Source organism: Heterodontus francisci, chromosome 2 (genome assembly GCF_036365525.1).
Source record: "Heterodontus francisci isolate sHetFra1 chromosome 2, sHetFra1.hap1, whole genome shotgun sequence".
Taxonomy (NCBI): Eukaryota; Metazoa; Chordata; class Chondrichthyes; order Heterodontiformes; family Heterodontidae; genus Heterodontus; species Heterodontus francisci.
Window position 1 is genome coordinate 40,283,517 of NC_090372.1, and position 14,926 is coordinate 40,298,442.

Sequence of the window (14,926 nt, forward strand, 5' to 3'; positions counted from 1 at the left end):
TGCCCTTGTTCTAAAAAGATTGTAAGGATAAGCCCAGCAACTACAGGCCAACCAGTTTAACCTCGGTGGTGGGAAACCTTTTAGAAACTATAATCTGGGACAAAATTAACAGTCATTTCAAGAAGTGTGGATCACTTAACGATTTTTTTTGATGAGGTAACAGGGATTTGGTTAGGTAATTAGTGTATATGGACTTGCAAAAGGCACTTGAAAAAGTGTCACATAACTTGTCAGCAAGAGCAGGCAGGGAGATGTTGTGGAGCAAAGCGGGACTGGTGGTCTGAAGTGCATTTGTTTCAATGCAAGAAGTATAACAGGTAAGGCAGATGAACTTAGAGCTTGGATTAGTACTTGGAACTATGATGCTATTACAGAGACTTGGTTGAGGGAAGGACAGGATTGGCAGCTAAATGTTCCAGGATTTAGAAGCTTCAGGCGGGATAGAGGGGGATGTTAAAGGGGTGGGGGAGTTGCATTACTGGCTAAGGAGAATATCACAGCTGTATTGCGGGAGGACACCTCGGAGGGGTCAGGCAGTGAGTCAATATGGGTGGAGCTCAGGAATAGGAAGGGTGCAGTCACGATGTTGGGCGTTTACTACAGGCCTCCCAACAGCCAGCGGGAGGTAGAGGAGCAGATATGTAGACAGATTTTGGAAAGATGTAAAGGTAACAGGGTTGTAGTGGTGGGTGATTTTAACTTTCCCTATATTGACTGGGACTCACTTAATGCTAGGGGCTTGGATGGGGCAGAATTTGTGAGGAGCATCCAGGAGGGCTTCTTGAAACAATACATAGATAGTCCAACTAGGGATGGGGCCGTACTAGACCTGGTATTGGGGAATGAGCCTGGCCAGGTGGTCGAAGTTTCAGTAGGGGAGCATTTCGGGAACAGTGACCATAATTCCATAAGTTTTAAGGTACATGTGGATAAGGATAAGAGTAGTCTTCGGGTGAAGGTGCTAAATTGGGGGAAGGCTAATTATAACAATATTAGGCAGGAACTGAAGAATTTAGATTGGGGGCGGCTATTTGAGGGTAAATCAACATCTGACATGTGGGAGTCTTTCAAATGTCAGTTGATTAGAATCCAGGACCAGCATGTTCCTGTGAGGAAGAAGGATAAGTTTGGCAAGTTTCGGGAACCTTGGATAACACGGGATATTGTGAGCCTCGTCAAAAAGAAAAAGGAAGCATTCGTAAGGGCTGGAAGGCTAGGAACAGACAAATCCCTTGAGGAATATAAAGACAGTAGGAAGGAACTTAAGCAAGGAGTCAGGAGGGCTAAAAGGGGTTATGAGAAGTCATTGGCAAACAGGATTAAGGAAAATCCCACGGCTTTTTATACATATATAAAGAGCAAGAGGGTAACCAGGGAAATAGTTGGCCCACTCAAGGACAGAGAAAGGAATCTATGTGTGGAGCCAGAAGAAATGGGCGAGGTACTAAATGAGTACTTTGCATCAGTATTCACCAAGGAGAAGGACTTGGTGGATGATGAGTCTAGGGAAGGGAGTGCAGATAGTCTCAGTCATCTCATCACCAAAAAGGAGGAGGTGTTGGGTGTCTTGCAAAGCATTAAGGTAGATAAGTCCCCAGGGCCTGATGGGATCTACCCCAGAATACTGAGTGAGGCAAGGGAAGAAATTGCTGGGGCCTTGACAGAAATCTTTGCATCCTCATTGGCGACAGGTGAGGTCCCAGAGGACTGGAGAATAGCCAATGTTGTTCCTTTGTTTAAGAAGGGTAGCAAGGATAATCCAGGAAATTATAGGCCGGTGAGCCTTACCTCAGTGGAAGGGAAATTATTAGAGAGGATTCTTCGGGACAGGATTTATACGAAAGACTGATACAAAAGGTGAAGTCACACTGGATCAGAGGGGAGCTGGCAAGATGGATGCAGAACTGGCTCGGTCATAGAAGACAGAGGGTAGCAGTGGAAGGTGCTTTTATGAATGGGAGGAAGTGACTAGTGGTGATCCGCAGGGATCAGTGCTGGGACTTTTGCTCTTTGTAGTATTCTTTGGCCTCCTTGTCTCAAGAGACAATGGGTAAGCGCCTGGAGGTGGTCAGTGGTGTGTGGAGCAGCACCTGGAGTGGCAAAAAAGGCCAATTCTAGAGTGACCGGCTCTTCCACAGGTGCTGCAGAAAAATTTGTTTGTCGGGGCTGTTACACAGTTGGCTCTCCCCTTGCGCTTTTGTCTTTTTTCCTGCCAACTGCTAAGTCTCTTCGACTCGCCACACTTTATCCCCGCCAGCCATGGCGATCGCTGGCAACTGACTCCCATGACTTGTGATCAATGTCACAGGACTTCATGTCGCGTTTGCAGACGTCTTTAAAGCGGAGACATGGATGGCCGGTGGGCCTGATACCAGTGGCGAGCTCCCTGTACAATGTGTCTTTGGGGTCCTGCCATCTTCCATGCAGCTCACATGGCCAAGCCATCTCAAGCGCCGCTGACTCAGTAGTGTGAAAAAGCTGGGGATGTTGGCCGCCTCGAGGACTTCTGTGTTGGAGATACGGTCCTGCCACCTGATGCCAAGTATTCTCCGGAGGCAGCGAAGCTGGAATGAATTGAGATGTCGCTCTTGGCTGACATATGTTGTCCAGGCCTCGCTGCCATAGAGCAAGGTACTGAGGACACAGGCTTGATACACTCGGACTTTTGTGTTCCGTGTCAGTGCGCCATTTTCCCACACTCTCTTGGTCAGTCTGGACATAGCAGTGGAAGCTTTTCCCATGCGCTTGTTGATTTCTGCATCTAGAGACAGGTTACTGGTGATAGTTGAGCCCAGGTAGGTGAACTCTTGAACCACTTCCAGAGCGTGGTCGCCAATATTGATGGATGGAGCATTTCTGACATCCTGCCCCATGATGTTCGTTTTCTTGAGGCTGATGGTTAGGCCAAATTCATTGCAGGCAGCTGCAAACCTGTTGATGAGACTCTGCAGGCACTCTTCAGTGTGAGATGTTAAAGCAGCATCGTCAGCAAAGAGGAGTTCCCTGATGAGGACTTTCCGTACTTTGGACTTCGCTCTTAGACGGGCAAGGTTGAACGACCTGCCACCTGATCTTGTGTGGAGGAAAATTCCTTCTTCAGAAGACTTGAACGCATGTGAAAGCAGAAGGGAGAAGAAAATCCCAAAAAGTGTGGGTGCGAGAACACAGCCCTGTTTAACGCCACTCAGGTGATGATACTTAGTAGCTTTGGTGGACATCCAATCTTTTCTAGTAGTCTGAAGAGACCACGTCTGCTGACGAGGTCAAAGGCTTTGGTGAGATCAATGAAAGCAATGTAGAGGGGCATCTGTTGTTCGCGGCATTTCTCCTGTATCTGACGAAGGGAGAACAGCATGTCAACGGTCGATCTCTCTGCGCAAAAGCCACACTGTGCCTCAGGGTAGACGTGCTCGGCCGGCTTCTGGAGCCTGTTCAGAGCGACTCGAGCAAAGACTTTCCCCACTATGCTGAGCAGGGAGATTCCACGGTAGTTGTTGCAGTCACCACGGTCACCCTTGTTCTTATAGAGGGTGATGATATTGGCATCGCGCATGTCCTGAGGTACTGCTCCCTCGTCCCAGCACAGGCATAGCAGTTCATGTAGTGCTGAGAATATAGCAGGCTTGGCACTCTTGATTACTTCAGGCGTAATGCTGTCCTTCCCAGGGGCTTTTCCGCTGGCTAGAGAATCAGTGCCATCACTGAGTTCCGATTTTGTTGGCTGCTCGTCCAGCTCATCCATGACTGGTAGAGGCTGGGCTGCATTGAGGGCAGTCTCAGTGACAACATTCTCCCTGGAGTACATATGTAGTAGTGTATATAAATGATTTGGAGGAAAATGTAGCATTTTGGAAGGTCTAATGCAGGTGGGAAGTATACAGTAAATGGCAGAACCCTTAGGAGTATTGACAGGCAGAGAGATCTGGGCGTACAGGTCCACAGGTCACTGAAAGTGGCAACGCAAGTGGATAAGGTAGTCAAGAAGGCATACGGCATGCTTGCCTTCATCGGTCGGGGCATAGAGTATAAAAATTGGCAAGTCATGTTGCAGCTGTACAGAACTTTAGTTAGGCCACAAAGTTATTAGCGGCATGGACAGAGTGGATAGTCAGAAGCTTTTTCCCAGTGTGAAAGAGTCAGTTACTAGGGGACATAGATTTAAGGTGCGAGGGGCAAAGCTTAGAGGGGATGTGCGAGGCAAGTTCTTTACACAGAGGGTGGTGAGTGCCTGGAACTTGTTGCCGGGGAAGGTGGTGGAAGCAGGTACCATAGAGACGTTTAAGAGGCATCTTGACAAATACATGAATAGGATGGGAATAGAGGGATACGGACCCCGGAAGTGCAGAAGGTTTTAGTTTAGGCAGGCATCAAGATCAGCGCAGACTTGGAGGGCTGAATGGCCTGTTCCTGTGCTGTACTGTTCTTTGTTCAAAGTTAAAGCCCATGGAATAAAAAGGATAGTGGCAGCGTGGATACAAAGTTGGGTGAGTAACGGGAAATAGGTAGTGGTGAATGGTTGTTTTTCAGACTAGAGGAAGGTACATAGTTGGATTCCCCACAGATTGATATTGGGACCACATGATCTATCTGAATGATTGAGATTTGGGTGTGCAGGGCACAATTTCACAATTTGCAAATGACACAAAACTTGGAAGTATTGTGAACTGTGAGGAGGATAGGGATGGACTTCAAGAGAACATAAACAGGCTAGTGGAATGGGCAGAATGGTGTGAATTGCTACATTTGGGAGGAAGAATGAGGAAACGCAGTATGAAATAAAAGATACACTTCTAAAGAGAGTCTGGGAGCAGAGGGACCTGGGGACATAGGTGCACAAATTTTGAAGGTTGCAGGGCAGGTTGAGAAAGCATACAGGATCCTGGGCTTTAATTTTTTTTAAAAAAGACATAGAGTACAAAAGCAAAGAGGTTATGGTGAACCTTTATACAATACTGGTTCGGCCTCAGCTGGAGTATTGTGTCCAGTTCTGGGCACCACACTTTAGTAAGGATGTGAAGACATGAGAAAGGATGCAGAAAGGATTTACAAGAATTGTTCCAGGGATGAGGATAGATTGGTGAAGCTGAGGCTACTCCTTTGAGAAGAGAAGGTTGAGAGGAGATTTGATAGAAGTGTTCAAAATCACGAGCCTCGACAGAATAGATAGGGAGACACTGTTTCCATTTGCAGACAACCAGAGGACACCAGTTTAAGGTGAATGGCAAAAGAACCAAAGGCGATATGAGAAATGTGTTTATGCAGTGAGTGATTAGGATCTGGAATGCACTGTCTGAGAGTGTGGTGGAGGCAGATTCAGTTGTCTGTATTGGATAATTATCAATTATCTGAAGTGAAAAAATTTGTAGGGCTACGGGGGAAGGGCAGGACTAGCTGAGTTTCTTTTGCAGAGAGCCGGCACGGACACGTCAGGCCGAATGGTCGCCTCTTGTGCTGTAACCATTCTGTGATTCTGTTGCAGAAGATGTGGCTTGCATCCAGCTCATGCCAATACATCTTATGGGGGATTCCTAGTACAGCATTTTGGTGCAATTGCCTATTGAAGTATTCACTTTGCAGTAAAGTTATAAATGTTGGTTGCAGGTTTAAACTTTGAAATATATTTTTCTCTTACCATCTGTATCGAAAAAAGTAAAAGTTTGTACCTTTTTGAATCTGAAGAGATTCAATTTTGCCTCACGAGAAGCACTTTTGCTTTGTTTATTGGTTGTGCCTTTTGCCATTTTCTCTCTCCCTGCACAGGAAAGTGATCTTAAAACTTTGAGATTTAGTTTACATTTTAACGCACACTTCTAGGACAAAATAAGCACATCACCAAAATATCTGGCATCAAAACCACCTTTTTGGATGGTAGGAGGGGTTTTGTCTCCTCTGCCAGCAATATTGACAAACACCTGGGATCAGATCAATTGTCTGCTTGCCGAGGCCAGGGAAGAAACAGTCAAGTAATAATGGAAAAGAGCAGCTCTGAAACTCACGTAAATGTATTTTAATACTTCCTCTTTATTCATGTGCAGGCAGTGGTATCCAATCCTAACAGCGTTGCCTTTACCTTTTCTACACCGAATATAAAAGCAACAGAGGCAAATCTGCAACCTGTTTCAGTGTCTGTAAGTAATTTTGTTGAGCATCAATTTTTGTAAATATTTATGTTTGAGAGTCATCTGTTTTCAGGTTGAGCGGTTGATTTGGAAATCATTCAGTACAACTTCCAAGCTATTGAACATAAAGTGGCAGCAATAGCAGCCAGTCTGGTATAATGTTATCTGCATTTGTAAAAGTTGACTATTATTTTTTTTTCCGCACCTCGCTTCCCCACTACCACCACACCACAAAGACTGGATTTACCTTTAGTGAGCCGATTGACAAATCAATTCCATTTGTGTTTGTATCTGCCAGACCTTCCATTAATGCAGGTATACATCTTTTTACTGTATATAAATTATTCAGCCAATGACACACAGCTTGATACTGACAACTGATAAAATCTTTCATGCAATATTTTAGCGAAATGCACCACATCACCTATTTCTACACCAACAAACGAGAGAAAAGATGAAAAATGTGATGCACCATTGAAAACTGCTAAAATATTAAAGCAAGGCAGTGTCCTGGACCTCTTAAAAGGGCCTGGTAAGTACCCCTTTTTTAAAAACAAGCATGTTGCCCATCCACACCCCACAAAGTAGTATCCATGTTGATGGCTTATCAAGTATAGTAATGATGCAAATTAAATTATCATCTTTGGACTACACTATATTACATTGATTCCATTTTTATACAAGTGTGTTTAATTATACTATGTATGCATTTCCAGCTAGATTGTGTGAACTTGATTTGTTCTGCAGCAGGCCTGAAAGTTCGGTTCAGTGAGGAGTACAGAGTTCAGCTGAGTTTGGGCTGTCATGGAGTAATTTGGTTGTTTCGAGTATCAGTCATATATACATAATTTGTTCAGTCGAGCAGATAGGGTTTTCTGGACAGATATGTTAAAGTGCTGTTTGCCAAGTCTACCTTGTGTCTGATATGTGAAGTCCCATGTAACAGAATGTTATTGCATTATTAAGGGCTCACTCAGTATTGTCTTTGTTGCTGTTCCATGAATATTGTGTGTGCATATGCATGAACAAACTTCTTAAAATTGTCATTTTTTTCATCTGTTCCAAGAGTTCACTTCGCCTTCATCGTCCATACAATGTGTAATCAAGTCCTTGGACAGTACACCAGCTGCTGTGAAACCTTTACCTTCAACTACTGGAAAAAACAGTTCCTCCATTGAGAGCTCAAGCACCTTTGGATTTGGAGATAAGTTCAAACCAGCTGAAGGTTCTTGGCAGTGTGGCTCCTGCTTGTTACAAAACAAAAGCACAGATAGTAAATGTGTTGCTTGTCAGACTGCTAAATCTGCACCTCCCATACAGACTAATAATGAGTCAGCTAACAGAGACAAAGCTACATCTAAAGAGACTCCTTTGAGTTTTGGAGACAAATTCAAACCTGCAGTGGGTACGTGGGGCTGTGACATCTGTTTGGTTCAAAACAAATCGGAAGCTGTAAAATGTGTGGCTTGTCAAACACCAAAACCTGGAATTGGAGTAAAATCTGTAGTAACCGAAAGTGCAAGAAGCAGAGAGCCAAACACTTCCAGCAGTACCTCTGTCGGAGTGGGATTGGCAGAGCAGTTTAAGAAACCTGAAGGTGTTTGGGACTGTGCCATGTGCCTCTTACAAAACAAGGTTGAAGACAGCAAGTGTGTGGCTTGTCAGTCTGCTAAGCCCGGTAGGTGATTTTATTTTTTTAACCATGATATGGCCAATGTTGGCAAAACCTCACTAATTTGCTATCTATCCCTCGTTACATTGAGAAGGTAGTAGTGGGCCTTTTGCTTGGATCGCTGCTGTCTAAGGTGTTGTGTACAGAATGTCATAATTTTGCCCACTCATTAAGGATTGGTAGTATACATCCAGGTTTGGGTGGTGTGGGACATGCATCCATTCAGATGAGTCGTGAATATTCCATGAAACTCCTGACTTGATTGGTCAGGCAATGTGCCAGTTCCTGTGAAGCACTTAGCGTCTATCCTTCTCTTGCAGCCATATTGTTAACATGACTGGTGCAGTTATGCTTCTGGCTTTGATAAACCCCTGCCCCAGGTGAGAGAATCAGCTATGGTGATCAGAGGAAGAAGTTGAGCCTTTTCTTGGGAGTTGGTCATTGCCTGGCATGAATTGGACCAACCACTTGTCCATGTCATGCTGTTGGAAGAGTTGTGACCACATTAAAATAATCAATGAGCAACCTCATTCCTGACCTTATGATGAGAGGGAAGTTTGCGGCCTGAGAAACGCATTCAATGGGGTCCTGAAACTGAACAATTGGCCTCCAACCACATCCATATTTCCTTTTGTAATAAAAACAGAAGATGCTGGAAATGCTCAGTAGGTCAAGCAGGGTCTGTGGACAGAGAAACAGTTAAAGTTTCAGGCCAATGGCCTTTCATGAGAACTGGGAAATTTAGGAATGTAATGATTTTAATCAAGTGAAAGGGGGGAGGGTGGAAAAAGAACAAAAGGGAAGATCTATGATAGGGTGGAAGACGGAGAGAATAAATGATAAAAGGGTGTAGGATCAAAGGGCCTGTGCTAATTCCATGCACTAGAGGATCTCCTTGTTGACATGCATTAATCTCCTTGATGGCATGCTATGAGTGCTACCTTGATATGGAGGGTAGTTACTCTCAACTTGCTAGTACCAACCTTTGGGTTCGTGCATGTATTGAAAGCTGTGACAAGGTCTGGAGATAGCAATTCTGGCAGAAACTGAACTGAATGTTGTCTGACAGGTTATTGGTAAAGAGGGTGTGACTTGATGATTCCTTCCATCACTTTGATGATTGGAAATGAGTTATATATGAGTGCTATATTTATAGTTAATTTTAATTGTTACTAATTGCACTCCTACAGCACTGCACATAGGAAGTCAAGACGAAGTGTCGTCTTCAGGTAAAGTGGAATTAAAGGCTAGAGGATAATTGGACCAGATTGTGCAGATATAGTTGAGTTCAGACAAAGGCTCTACACTTGAAATGCTAACACATCTGTGTTATTTAGATTTGCTGAGCGTTTCCAACATTTTCTGTTTTTGTTCCAAGCGTCATTGACTTTCTACCCCATTTAACCTCATATAGATTGTCTACCAAAAAGTTATTGCTCACCCCCTTGAAATATATATCATCCACTTGCACTGCTCTGTGTGAAGAAGTTATATTTCAACTGTTTTCACTTCATCTTTTCTAAGCTTGTATTCAGATCCCTTTGACTTGATGTTTTGCTTAAACTAGATCTAAAAGCAGTGTTACCTTTTTTTTATTCCCTTTTAGGATTTTAAATATCCTGATGAGATCACATCTGAGCAGCGTTTTCCCTTTTGTAGATACCCAATCCTTCTGTCATTTTCCCATTTATTTTATACTCCCACTGTGTTTCATGACGTATTTATCTGCATGAAACACCATCTGTCATTATTTCACTCAATCTTCCAACCTAAACTCACCTGTAATTGGGTCTGCTTGTTACCCTTTGCTACTACTTGCAATTTAGAATCATCAGCAAGCTTTGTTGCCATTCGTTCTTCCAAATCATTACTACACATTCAAAGCAACTGTGACCCCAGAGCAATGTTCTGGTTATTGGCTAGTAATATCTTTCCATGTTAACTACTTAACTATTCATATATATGACTTGTTGCAAATAATTATCCAGAGTGAAAGTGTACATAATTTTTGACTTCAATTTATTTTTATTTTTCATTTGTTCAGTTTTTGTATTCAGAAAGAAAAAGGCAAGACTGACTGCTTTTTCTATAGTTTTTTTAGAAGCCCCTTAGTCTAGATTTAATGCTTAAACATTTTCTGTTTCACGAAGTTGACCTTTTGTGTACAAATCTATTTGACATCAGAAAAGAATTATATTTGCAGGTTTTTTTTTTTACAGATGGATTGAAGGTGGAGCACATATATGTTTCTATCCATTTCTTGCTAGCTGATTTGCATTTGAGTGCTTTGGGTCTACTTGCTAGCATTCGAGCACTTGCATCTTTTTTTGAGGAGGCATTCAACAGTTTCAGTCAATTGTTTGTGTTCAGTCTGTGCTCCAAAATCAAAACTTTTTGCACCTTCATTGGCAAGCTCTGTCTCCAATGTCAGTAGATGTAGTAGCAATTCCTGAACCCTCATACTTTTCAGTCACATTGTAAATGGTGATAATAGCAGATGAGTCTAATAGGATGAAGTAAAAAAAAAAGTAATGGCAGTGTTGTATCAATGACTGCTTTCCCTGTAAAAATAAAAGGAGCAGCATTTCTGATGTAATGCTTTGCGCAAAAGTCATAATCGTCACTTTTTAATAATTGATAGTTTTCAATATGTGCAGTATTACCAAGATGGTAGCAGTGGATCAAAGAACTGTAAAATACAATAAAAACTTTGTCCTTTTAATTCATTCTCTGGATGTGAGCATTGCTGGCAATGCTGACATTTGCTCCAATTCAGTGTCTTCTGGACTATTTCAGAGCAGAGTCAATCACTTTAGTACAGGACTAGGATCACAGATAGGCCAGACCATGGCAGGACGGCAAGTATCTTCCCTAAAAGACACTGGTGAACCAGTTAGATTTTTATGACGCTTCATGGTCACTTTTACTGATGCCAGAATTTCATTTCCAGATTTTTTAAAAACTAAATTCAGAAGCATTAACTGCCAAAGTATACAGTATGTAAATAATGTAATGATCCCTTGTAAACTTACACACCACAAGATAGTTAATTTTTGCTATTGATGTCTGTGAATTCTTTTGTCTTTTTTTCATTCCATGAATTTTTCTCTTAGGTGTTGCATCCAACATTCCTGCTTCAGCACCAACCGGAGGAATTTTAGAATTTGGTGACAAATTCAAGAAGCCGACAGGGTCCTGGGATTGTGAAGTCTGCTTAGTTCAGAACTCATCAAATGTAACTGCGTGTGTGGCTTGCAAAACTAAGAAAAGAGGCAGCAAGGTTGAAGCTAAAGGTATTAAGATTATTGATTGATCGTGAATGCTAACAAACATATGTGTATGGAGGTGCTTTCTAACATTAGCATTTCTGCAAGTCAGGTCATTTAGGGATGCTATTAGATTATGAAATGCACAGTGCATTTCCTGAAAATTATTACATAGAATATACATCGCAGAAACAGGCCATTCGGCCCAACCAGCCCATACCAGCCTCCTCAAGTCTTTCCTCCTCTAACTATCAGCATAATCCTCTATTCCCTTCTCTCATGCTTATCTAGTCTACCCTTAACAGCATCTATGCTATTCATTTCACCCACACCCTGTGGTAGTGCGTTCCACTTTTTCACTACTCTGGATAAAAGAAGCGGTGGACTAAGTGAGGTATATCTATCTGAGTTGTTGTGGTTAATTGGACCATATTGTATGATTTTGAATAGCTCCCCCTGTGTGCGCTAATGTGAATGAAAGTGGTACTCTGTTTTGTTGCACAGTAGTGATTGCCAATTGTAGAACTGAGCCGGTACAGTCTATTTTGTTAAATATTATGATATTCAGAATGTAAAATGAATGTGAAAGCTAATTCCTTAATGTTGAAAGCTGGGGATACAGTTAGCATTTTGTTGGTCGAAACATATCTCGAATCCAGCTATGGCATATTGGGCCCTTCAAGGACTTAAATTTTTTTTTGATGTTATTTATTCACGGGATGTGGGCTTGGCTGGCAAAGCCAGCATTTATTGCCCATCCTTAATTGTCCTTTTAAGCTCCAATACACTAATAGGAGTTCTTGTTGAGCTATCCGTTACAATGTAATGTCATGCAATAAAATGTTTTGTGCTGAGGGAGCACCAAATAGATATTGTTACCATCAAATATTTGAAAATTAGAGTCAAAGAAGTAAAAATTGGCTTACTTTCATTGGATAATTGAATGAATGTCCTGCTAGTTGTAAACCAACTTTGCAATTACTTTTGTGAATTAAGAATAAGGGACATGAGTAGGAAGGAAAACAGTGGTAAGTAAGCTAATATTCTTCTACAGTGCTATGTGCACAGTGAGAAAATGTCGTAAAATGGGTAGAAAAGAATGATTATGCTTGTAATCTGAAATATGAAGAACACACCTCAAACTTAAGTCTTTTCTCTTTACAAATGCTGATTGACCTGTATATTTCCAGCATTTTCCAATTTATTATTTGAATAGGAATTGCTAGTTTTTGATTTTAATGGCGCAATCCAGCTGGAAAACTGAAAATGGTTTAGGTTACATTCTGATGACTAAGTATTGTATTTGTATAGTGTTAGTTCAAAATGAAGGGTCACAAATTTATTCCAAGTAATTTTTATCTTTTCCATATGTTTTCCTGAGAATGTTTGGAAGTTGTGACTTTGCCATCCGAGATCACATAAACTTAAGTTTCATGTACTGGAACAGCATTAGATCCTTGTTTGCCTTATAATATCAAGTGGTGGAAGTTCAGTTTACTTTTTTTTTCTCTGACAGGGCCTGACTGTTCTGTATTATCGACTGTTACTTCACCATTCATCACCGGCATCCAGCCCTCCACAACAGACTCTTTGCAAAGTAAAGATGGCGCTGCGGGATTTAAATTCGGAAATCAGGGCGGTTTCAAATTTGGAGCATCTGATTCTATTTCGTCAACCAGTGCCTTTGGAGGACTTAAATTTGAGGCTACAGGGGGCTTCAAATTTGGAGTTACTTCAACAGAGAAAAACCCAGAGGGAAACAAAAAGGATAACTCTAAAACTTCGAGTGGTGGGTTTAAGTTTGAAGTAGCTGCCTTTGGTAGCAACCCGTCTTCAACTTCAACGACTGCTCAATTTGGTGCCTCAGATACAAGTGAGCAAAATAAGAAAAGTGGCGCGACGTTTGGGGGTTTTAAGTTTGATGCTGGTGGAACAGTTGTTAAACCTGAGGACAAAGGCATTCCGAGTGGCTTTAAATTTGGCACAGAGGAGAAGAAACAAACTTCGGTAGTACAGTTGGAGCTTGACAAAACAGAAGAGAGAAAAGATGGGGCAACTGTGAGTGCAGTTAAGCTTGAGCAAACAGTCAACAAGGAACCTGTAGCAGCTTCAGCTTTTATGTTTGGAAAACTAGATGAAAAACAGGACTCTCTTAGCTCTGCACCATTTGCGTTTGGTAAAAGGAAAGACCTTGAGCCACAACCACAGTCGGAACTCTCTCTCAAAAAGCCAGAGCAAACCAAAGAACCAGCGTCTTTGTCTGAGACTTCAAAACCAGAAGCGAAATCTGGATTTACTTTCAACTTGGTTAAATCTGCTGAGAAACCAGAGGCAGCAGAGCCTGTGCAGCAAGGATTTGTGTTTGGGACTACAGTAAACACTTCAGGTAAGAATGACAAATTCAAGAAAAAGACTTGCATTTGTACAACTTTTTCCAGGATATTCCAAAGTGCTTTACAGTCAATTAAGTACATTTGAAATGTTGTCTGTGTTGTAAATTTGGAAACACGGCAGCCAACTTGCGCGCAGCAAGATCCCACCAACAGTGATGAGGACCATCTAATCTCTCGTTAGGGATTAGTTTTGGGATAAATATTGGCTGGGGAATTGGGCAGAGCTATTCTGCTCTTGAACATAGTGCAATGGGGGCTTTTATGTCCACCTGAGAAGACAGACTGAGCCTCAGTTAAATGTCTCATCTGAAGGACAACACCTCTGATAGTGCAACATTCCCTCAGTACTGCACTGGAGCATCAGCCTGGAAAATATGCTCATGTTTGTGGAGTGGATTTTGAACCCACTACCTTCTGACTCTGGCAAGGGTGCTACCGTTGAGCCGACATGCGTTCTCTATTAAACCTTCAATGGAGGTGTTAATAGTCATGATTGCCTTTATGCAGGGTGTCCTCATCAGTCTTGTCACTAGACTTATCACATTTAGTACCAATGCATAGAATGAAAAATCGCAAGTTTTGTGTGCGAAAACACTCGTGTGATGTTAATTCATAGTTCAAATTGCTGTCGCTACCTGTATGCGCCCACTTCGCTCTAGTGTTTGCAGAAGGTAGGATTAGGAAAGAGGTTCTGCTTGGAAAGTATGAGCAGCTAGGGGCTAAATATAAAAAGCAGAAACTCAAAGGTGGTAATCTCTGGATTATTATCTGAGCCACAAGAAAATTAGAGTACAGTAAATAAGATTAGAGAGGTAAATGTGTAGATCAAAGATTAGTGTGGGAGAAAAGGGTTTTGATTCATGAGGCACTGGCACCAGTACTGGGGACGGGGGTTCACCTGGACTGTGGTGGGACCAGTGTTCTGGCGAGTTGTATAACTAAGCCGGTAGGACTTTAAACTAAATAGTGGGGGCGAGGGATCAAGTAAGGGAAAATGTGATGAATTAAAGAGAGAGGACAAGGCAAGACAGCAAGGTAGCAATAAGGGAATTGAAAGTGTGGCAGGAAGGGACAGCATACAAACTGAGTGCACCAGCCAATAACGCTACAGGTTGCGAAAATAATAATTTAAAAAAGAATTTAAAGCGCTCTATCTGCGCACAATATTTACACAATGTATTGACGGCACAAATGGAAGTAAACGGGTATGATCTAATTGTTATTACAGAGACGTGGCTGCAGTTTGACCAAGATTGGGAACTGAATGTCCAAGGGTATTCGACTTCTACAAAGGATAGGCAAAAAAGAAAAGGAGATGGGGTAGCGTTGTTTAATAAAGGATGAGATCAGTGCATTAGTGAGAGAGGATCTTAGATCGCAAGATCAAGATGTAGAATCAGTTTGGGTGGAGCTAAGAAACAGCAAAGGGCAGCAAACATTGGTAGGAGTTGTTTATAGGCCATCAAACAGTAGTGG

General features: G+C 42.1%; 1 protein-coding gene across 1 annotated transcript in view; it reads left to right on the forward strand.

The window, feature by feature from the left end:
• The window catches only part of nup153 (nucleoporin 153), an 81,439-nt gene that overhangs the window by 52,043 nt on the left and 14,470 nt on the right, over nucleotides 1-14,926 (forward strand). Inside the window, exons 13-18 of the mRNA XM_068057213.1 lie at nucleotides 6,036-6,128; nucleotides 6,356-6,434; nucleotides 6,526-6,651; nucleotides 7,186-7,797; nucleotides 10,905-11,084; nucleotides 12,574-13,443. Coding sequence (XP_067913314.1) covers nucleotides 6,036-6,128; nucleotides 6,356-6,434; nucleotides 6,526-6,651; nucleotides 7,186-7,797; nucleotides 10,905-11,084; nucleotides 12,574-13,443 — 1,960 coding nt within the window. The remainder of the gene's footprint in view (nucleotides 1-6,035; nucleotides 6,129-6,355; nucleotides 6,435-6,525; nucleotides 6,652-7,185; nucleotides 7,798-10,904; nucleotides 11,085-12,573; nucleotides 13,444-14,926) is intronic.